Consider the following 8,140-nt stretch of genomic DNA (forward strand, 5'->3'; position numbering starts at 1 on the left):
GACCCCTTGGCGACAGGCCCCCTGGAACAGGACTCTGGGGACGAGGAAAACACCCTGCTGGGGCTGAGGGAGAAGGCCCCAGAGGGAGGCACAGGCCCTGCCAGCACCGAGACAGGAGCAGTGACAACTGGGCCTGGCCAGACTTAGGGGGGGCAGGGGGAGTCCCACAGTTCTGCCCGTTCACAGGCCAGACAGCTGAGCCGGGGGCCACCCACCTATGCTGCCCAAGCTGCACCTGAGGCCGGAGCGAGATGGGGTGATTCATGTCCCCTTTGCACCCCCCAACCTCAGGGGCAGGCTTAGGGCAGCGCCAACTTCCAGCCAGCCACCGGCAGGCCCCAGGGCCATGCTCGGATGCTGGGGGACACAGAGCCGCTGTGCCAGGGTCTTCCAGGCAGGAGACAAACACACATGGGGTAGTTGGGGCATTCAGCCTCTCAAGTGTATTTAGCAGCTAAGAACAGGACCCAGCCTGAAGCCACTGCCAGCTCCTGCCCTCCACCCCAGCTCTGCCTCCCCTGCCTCCCGCCGTCTGGAGTTAAATAGCAGGTTACTGCTGTTCTGGGGGCTCAGCGTTCATCTCCCCCTCGCTAGAGACACAGCCCGTGCCCAGGCAGGGCTGGAATCAGCATCCCAGAGACACCAGGCCAGGTTCACCTGTGCAGACACCAGCTCAGCATGTGGATGGGGGGCTGGCACAGCGGTGGGTGCAGGTGAGAATCTCAGGCTACAGCCCAGGCAGCCGCCTGCTGCCACGCAGACTGCAGGGGCAGCCCCACAGCCAGGGCGCACCATCACCTCCCACTGTGCCCCAGCCCCAGCCCCCCCTGCTGAGCAGCTCCTCTTTGCCAGCACTGCTGCACTGTGCAAGGGGGAACTCTGGCCCCCCAGATTCATCTCGCCTTGGTCAGGCAATGGCGACTGATGTGGGCTGGAGCGAAGCAAGGAACCTCCAGGGGAGGAGCTACCAGTCCCAGTCCCCTCTTGCTGCTCCAGAGCTGCCAGGCTGCGCTGGGAGCTGCTGTCTCTACAGCCCTTGCCTCTGGATTAAGGGCAAGGGTGGCTGCGTCTGGTTCCATTCGGTACGGCTGGGTGTGGCTCCCACGATGGCTGGCAGGTCGCAGCCCTCGGCTCGACAGAGTCCGAGCGCCACCCCCCCACTACCGGGGCAGGGCAAGCAGGTCAGCAAGTCACCTCGACAGCCCTGAAGGTCCCATCTGCACCCCAGGCCCCTTGCTCTGCGTCTCCTGCTGCCCTTGCTGCCGCTCCTCCTCCCGATCCAGGTGCTGCAGTCGCTCTTCCACGTCCTCGGGGATCTTGACCTCCAGCAGGTTCTCCATCCCGGGCTCTGGCTCATCCCCAATCAGCACCTGCTCAGGGCACAGCAACAGGGCTTCAGAGGGGAAACAAGCCACCGGGACTGGCCAGCAGCGCCCTGCTCCCTACCCGCACTGACCCCCTTCTCCTCCAGCTCCCGACACGGCGCCCCCTGCAGAACTCGCTGTGCAATGCAACAACTGCACCACCATGCCGCAGCATCGAGCCCTCGCTTGTCTGCATTTGCCCGGCAGAGACCGGACCCCACCCTGGGGTTTAACAGAGAGGGGGGCCCCAAAGACCCTGACGGGGCCCAATTGCCCAGGCCCCCTGCCCACCAGATGCTGAGCCACATGGCCACGATGGGCCTCTGCCCCTACCTGGATCAGCTTCTCGCAGGCAGCCTGGACGTCGGGCTCCGTCTCCCAGCGGTGGAGCTCCCGCACGACCAGGTAGGTGCCCTTCTCCTTCACCAGCTGCCGGCCGGCCTTGGTGGCTGTAAGCTGCATGGGAAGCAAGCCAAGGGGAGGTGTCAGGCCACGGATCAGATCCGGCCACAGCCAGCATGGGCCCGGCCAGCCCCAGCTGTTTCAGAGGGAGACCAGGCACACCCTGCGGTGGGCAGTTGTGGGGAAGCCCCTTCCTAGCCCCATCAGAGAGTGGCCGGCTCCTGCCCTGCAACAGCAGGGGTTCTAACCCTCCAGTGTAAGTGGGGCTGGGGATCCTGAGAGCAGGGAGGGTTGCAAGGATAGGGGGCAGCAGCAGGTGGGAAGGGGTGTGGAGGGGCCCTGCTGCAGGAAAGGGGGCATCTGCAAAGCAACCCTCTCTGCCCCAGCCACCTTGTCCCCCCCATCCCGACCCGTGCCCCCTCCCCCAGTGTTCTACAGCTGCACAGGGAGGGACCCACCAGCATGACTGCCTCCAGCAGCATCTTCCGGATGTCGGGGTCCTTCTCCCGCTGCTTGTCCGGTGGCAGGTACTGCAGGTCCACGGGCAGCCCTGGGGCAGAGCCAGGCAGGGGCATTAGAACAGGGCAGGGGATTTAACAGGGCACATGGATCTACAGGCTCCTTCCAGAAAACTGCAGAGGCCTCCTGCCCACCCCTCACTTTACCACCCCCCAGCAGAGGGGAAATGAGAGCAGAAACCAACTGAATTCTGTGTTCCCGGCTGCACAACTCTGCCACTGTTAGATATGCCCCCCCAAACACTAGTCCCCAAAGCCCCCGTCCAGCGTCCCCCCTCCTCACTTTCCATTTCCGCTTCAGGGAACTCCTCAGGGCCCGCCAACGGCAGCAGGAGGAAGGGGAGCAGGTCCACCTCGGGGCCTAGCAGCCACTCATGGTACTCTGGGAACAGACACCCCACACAGACTGGGATTAGATGAGGGGTCAGAAATCACCAGGAGATGGGGAGTAACAGGGGGAATGCACCCATCAGGGCCTGCAGTGAGCCCACCAGACTGTCCGGCCACAGCCAGACAGGAAACTTCATGGGCCACACAGGGGCGCTACCAAGCAAAAGCACAAAACACCCCGCCAGCTCCTCTGGGGAGGGAAGGGACATGCAAGCCCTGACTGGGGCCTGAGTTGTGCTGTGGAGCCGGGGCCAGGCCTGGGCACGGAAGCCAGAGGTCCCGGGGCGGGGGGAGTGGTTAGTGCCCTGAGCTCTAAGGCACAGGCTGGTTCAGGAACCAGCTGATACCAGCAAGTCCACTCAGGGCTCGGCCGAGGCAGTGAAGCCAGCAGGACCCCAGGGGCGAGGGGCACCAAGTACCCTCTCAAATGCAAAACACTTACTGTACTCGAAGCAGCAGTTTCTGAGCGTCCCGATCACCCCCCCTCGGCGGATGGCGGAGGCCTCATACTGTGTGTAGGGCAGCAGCCTCTGCACCACGCACCTGGGCAGAGGAGGGGTCCTTGTGAGAAATGGGCACCTGGCGTGTGCACGCCCTGGGGCACTGCTGGAGACGGGCATTGCAGTGATGCAGCCGTGTCAGTCCCAGGACATTAGAGACAAGGTGGGGGAGGCAGTGTCTTTGACTGGGCCTGCTCCTGTTGGGGGGTGGAGAGACCCACTTTCGAGCTACCCAGAGCGTCCTGCTGGCAGAAGATATGACCTCCCCAAACCTTGTCTCTCCATTGCACCAACAGACTAACAGTGTGACCTGGGGCATCCCTGAGCCCACGCACCCCCCCGCCCGCTGCCACGTTCCCAGCTCGCAGGCCGGTTCCGAGAGCGCCAGCACCCACCTGGATCTGTCCAGCAGGAACTCCCGGGTCTCTGGCAGCTGAGTCAGATTGGAGAGCAGGGGGCCCAGGTAGTGCAGGGTTGCCTTCTTGTTGTAGCCCTCGGTGCAGAACACCTCCACAACCTGGAACAGCCCCAGCCCCTTCTCCTGCATGGCCTGGAAAACCTGGCAGCAGGTGCCCTCCTCCCGGGACAGGTTGGAGAGGAGGGTGCAGACCTGGTCGGCGAAGGCGTAGCCCGGGTCCAGCAGGCGATGCAGCAGCACTGGCAGCTCCTTGGCCAGGACCCTGTGGCTGGCCACGGCCACAGACAGGTTGATGAGCGAGTGGTAACTGTCCTTCACCACGGCCAAGGAGCAGTCACCCGTCAGCAGCAGCAGAGCCTCCAGGAAATCCGGCCTGCCTGCCAGCAGCGTCCGCCCCTCCGCACTGCCCGTTAGCCCCAGGACGTAGCCTGTGGCCTGGCCCTTTAGATCAGGCCGGGTGTCCAGGCGGAGGAACCCCAGCAGCTCTCTGGCCTGCTCCTCGTCCATGCTGGGGCAGGAGGCACTGCCCTGCAGACAAAGGGACCTGTCAGGTGGGTGAGGGGACTGTCGGCCTCACCAAAACTCAGTGTGTGTTTGGGGGGGGGGGGGGGTATTTATTGCTAGTACCCGGTACCAAAAGAAAGGGGAAGGGTGGATGGGAAACCAGGACCCTGAGACTGACAGTCCCCAGGGGCAATGAGGGGAGACCAGTGCTCCAGGTCAGGGTGGGCAGGCTAATGAGGCAGGGGGTCCCATCTTTCCTGTGAGCTGGAATTGCCTGGGCCACAGCGGAGCAAGTGAGCTAAGGAGCGAGCAGGAGCCTGAGCTGAGCTGGGGAGCAGAGCCGGCCCAGTCAGCAGGACCCAGAGAACCAGATATGTGCTGAGAGCAGAGCTGAGCAACCAGAGCCAGAGGGGCCAGAAGCTGAGCCCAAGGAGCTGGAGGCAGAGCAGTGGCAGTGCTGGGGCTGGAGCAGTCCAGAGCTGGATGCAGTGAGCAGCTCGGGAGAGCGAGGGGGCACCCTGGGCAGCGAGACCAGCACAGGGGGACTCCCCCATCCAAGAGGCCTTGCAGGCCAGACTTCGGGGGGGGGGGGGGGGAAGGATCATAATCCCAATGGGAGAAGAAGGGTCCTGCCACCTAGAGCCTGAGGGCTTGTGACCGCCGCCAGAGCACGGGCTAGTCTACACTGGCAACGCTGAAGTGCTGCCGCAACAGAGCTTTCACACAGCTTGTGTGGTCACGGCGCAGCGCCGGGGCACTGTCTACACTGCCTCTCCCGGCGCTCCAAAACCCCCACCTCCACGAGGGGCACAGCCCCCAGCACCGGGGCACTGCCTACACTGCCTCTCCCGGTGCTCCAAAACCCCCACCTCCATGAGAGGCGCAGCCCCCAGCGCCGGGGCTCTGTCTACACAGTCGCTCCTGGCACTCTAAAAACCCCACCTCACAAGGGGGGTAGCCTCAGCGCTGGGGCACTGTCTACACCATCACTCCCAGCGCTCTAAAAACCCCACCTCCACGAGGGGTGCAGCCTCCAGCGCCGGGGCTCTGTCTACACTGCCTCTCCCGACGCTCTAAAAACCCCACCTCCCTGAGGAGCACAGCCCCCAGCGCCGGGGCACTATCTACACTGAGGCTTTACAACGCTGTGACTTGCTGCGCCCAGGGGTGTGTTTTTTCACATGCTGTAAAGTGTCAGTGTAGACAAGCCCCAAGTGTCCGACCCGCAGCATCCTTGCAGCACAGCCGAGGCCCAGGACACGTGAGGATCAGCCTGTGAACTGCCCTGGCACCCCAGCGACGCTGTGATGTCCCGGTGCCACAGAGCGGGGTGACGGGTTTTCCTTTAACCTGCCCCATTTTTGTTTGCATTGGCTGCTGTTTAATAAACCGTCTTTGCTGTGAGCTGGATGCAACGGTCAGTGGGTCAGGGAAGCGCCCAGCGCAGAGAGCACCCGGAGTGGGGACAGCCTGGCCCCTGCCCTGAGTGCCCATGACACGGTTGGGGGTCGAGCCCCAGGAATGCTGGGCCCGGCTCGCTGGGGTTACGAGGACTCTGCCGTGTACAGGGGGAGCCCTGGGGGGCAGGCGGCCCCTGCCTAAAGGGAGCGGGAGCGAGGACTCACCCGGGTCGTGTCTGAGCCAGGAAAGGTCCCCACAGGACCGGCCCGTCCCCCGCCTGCACCTGGCTCGGCTCGGTTCCTAGCCCGGCCCGGGGCAGCTGGGCACGGGGCGGGGCCGGGCCGCCAGTGGGACCCAGGAGTCCAGGCTCCCTGGCCCCGCTGCTGTCACCCAGGGGCCGGCGCGATCCCCGGGCGGGGCCCCCCTTTGCCTGTCCCCGGCGCCCTCCGGCCGCAGCCGTCTCGCCGCCACGTGCGTCTCTGCGCGGGCATGGGGTGCGCTCCGCTCCGCTCCGCTCCCCTCCCCTCCCCAAAACAGGCGGACTGACACGCTCTCTGGCCAATCGGAGGCTGCGATTGCCCAGGGGGGCGGGGGGGAGGGGAGGTCCCGGAGGCTGGGGCCCAATCGGCGGCGCTGCGGACCGAGTCGAGGCGAAGGGGATTCTGGGGGTTGTAGTCACACGGGGCTGCTTCTGCGCATGCCAAGTCTGAGTCCCCGCCCCGTGCACCGCCCACGGCCCCTCAGAGCCCCGCCCCCGGCCGGGCTCCTCGCCCTCGGTTTCTATTTCCGGCAACTGGGCGAGCGGGCCGGCGCCCGCGGGGTCCTAGCGCCCAGCCTGTCCCCTGCCCGCCAGGCGCCCGCGGGGTCCTAGCGCCCAGCCTGTCCCCTGCCCGCCCAGCGCCCGCGGGGTCCTAGCGCCCCGCCCATCCCCTGCCCGCCCAGCGCCCATGGGGTCCTAGCGCCCAGCCTGTCCCCTGCCCGCCCAGCGCCCGCGGGGTCCTAGCGCCCCGCCCATCCCCTGCCCGCCCAGCGCCCATGGGGTCCTATAGCCCAGCTCTGTGCCCTGCCTGCCTGGTGCCCGCAGAGTCCTAGTGCCCAGCTCGTCCCCTGCCTGCCCAGCGCCCACAGGGTCCTAGCGCCCAGCTCTGTCCCCTGCCCGCCCAGCGCCCGCGGGGTCCTAGCACCCCGCCCATACCTTGCCCGCCTGGCGCCTGCGGGGTCCTAGCGCCAAGCCCTGTACCCTGCCTGTCCAGCACCCGCGGGGTCCTAGCGCCCCGCCCATACCCTGCCCACCCAGAGCCGTCTTCTGCCCGCCCAGTGCCCGTGGGGTCCTAGTGCCCAGCTCCGTCCCCTGCCCGCCCGGCACCCACGGGGTCCTAGTGGTCCCCTGTACCCTGCTGGCCGGCACCTGTGGGGGCCTAGCGTCCCTCTGTCCCCTGCCTGCCCAGCGCCCACAGGGTCAGAGCGCCCAGCTCTGTACCCTGCACGCCCGGTGCCCGTGGGGTCCTAGCGCCCAGCCTCATACCCTGTCCGACCGGTGCCCACGGGGTCCTAGCGCCCCCCTGTCTCCTGCCGGCCAGGACCTGCGGGGTCCTAGTGGTCCCCTGTCCCCTGCTGGCCGGCACCTGCAGAGGTATAGCCCTAGATCCCCTGTCCCCTGGGAGCCAGTGCCCGCGGGGTCCTAGCGCCCAGCCCCATCCCCTGCCCGGCCAGCACCAGCGGGGTCCTAGCTCCCAGCCCCGTACCCTGTCCGACCGGTGCCCGTGGGGTCCTAGCGCCCCCCGTCTCCTGCCGGCCAGCACCTGCGGGTTCCTAGCACCCTGGTCCTGGCCCTGTGCTTCACATAGCCCCTCTCCCAAGAGACTCATGTGGCTGAGCTGGGCCAGGGTGGGCGTCGTCTGGGGCACTGCATAGACAGACCGGGGCTGTGGGGCTTCAGGGGGCTCAGGAGGCACAGCAGGCCTGGAGCCTGAGTCTGCCCTGCTCCACAGCACCTGCTGGCAGTGGCTGTTCAGTGCCACTGGGGAAGATCTGGCCATGACCTGGTGTGAGGCAGCTCCCTGTGACGGCATCACGCTGTCCCTTCTTCCAGATTCTGCCCCTGTCCTGCAGGCTGCCCCAGGCATGCCAGGCCCATGCCTCAGTTTCCCCTCCTGTCCCATGTCTCTCTTTTCTCAGGCTCTGAGCTCTGTGGGGCAGGGACTGACTCTCGTGGTGTCTGTGCACAGCAGGGCCCTGGTCAGGGTTGTGGCCTCTAGGTGCTACTGCCATGCAAACAACAGGGAACCCCATGCCCTGGGGATGAGCCGGGCAGCTCAGTCCTGTCAGAGCTACTGGTGCAGGCTAGCTCTGCCACATTCCCCAGGTCTGCTGGGATGCTTGAAATCAGGGGTTTGAGTCCACAGTTGTTAATGGCTGATGCCAGCAGGAGCAAAAATTGAACGGCAGTCCAATGGGGCAGGGACAGAGCCCAGTTCTGCTCAGCCACTGAGTTCCTTGCAGTCCTACCTTTCTGCGGTGCCTAGCACCTCCACAGCTGCTGCCTCTACTTTCACTTTCCCTCTCGTTTTCAAAACAAGTAAACGGGAAAAGCCTCACACCCAAAGCCAGCCCAACCCTAGAGCGAGTTCAGGGAGGATTGTC

At 65.7% G+C, this 8,140-nt stretch overlaps 1 protein-coding gene across 1 annotated transcript; it reads right to left on the reverse strand.

Moving 5' to 3' along the window:
• Positions 1-417: 417 nt before the first annotated feature.
• On the reverse strand, positions 418-5,819 carry HGH1 (HGH1 homolog). Its single transcript, XM_050939452.1, has 7 exons — positions 5,722-5,819; positions 3,570-4,120; positions 3,117-3,217; positions 2,568-2,666; positions 2,225-2,316; positions 1,698-1,820; positions 418-1,370 (listed from the first exon to the last, which is right to left on the reverse strand). Exons 2-7 carry the CDS (start codon positions 4,097-4,099, stop codon positions 1,191-1,193), a joined length of 1,125 nt encoding a protein of 374 aa, XP_050795409.1. The 5' UTR covers positions 4,100-4,120; positions 5,722-5,819; the 3' UTR covers positions 418-1,190.
• Positions 5,820-8,140: the final 2,321 nt, after the last annotated feature.

Source organism: Gopherus flavomarginatus, chromosome 2 (assembly GCF_025201925.1).
Source record: "Gopherus flavomarginatus isolate rGopFla2 chromosome 2, rGopFla2.mat.asm, whole genome shotgun sequence".
Lineage (NCBI taxonomy): Eukaryota > Metazoa > Chordata > Testudines > Testudinidae > Gopherus > Gopherus flavomarginatus.

What these genes read in the sequence shown, in the direction of transcription:
- HGH1 (XM_050939452.1), bottom strand. Translation starts at nt 4,099, where the DNA reads ATGGACGAGGAGCAGGCCAGAGAGCTGCTGGGGTTCCTCCGCCTGGAC. An exon ending in AAACTGCTGCTTCGAGTACA is followed by an intron (nt 2,667 to 3,116) that starts GTAAGTGTTTTG and finishes GTCTGTTCCCAG; the next exon opens with AGTACCATGAGTGGCTGCTA. An exon ending in CCTGCGAGAAGCTGATCCAG is followed by an intron (nt 1,371 to 1,697) that starts GTAGGGGCAGAG and finishes TGCCCTGAGCAG; the next exon opens with GTGCTGATTGGGGATGAGCC.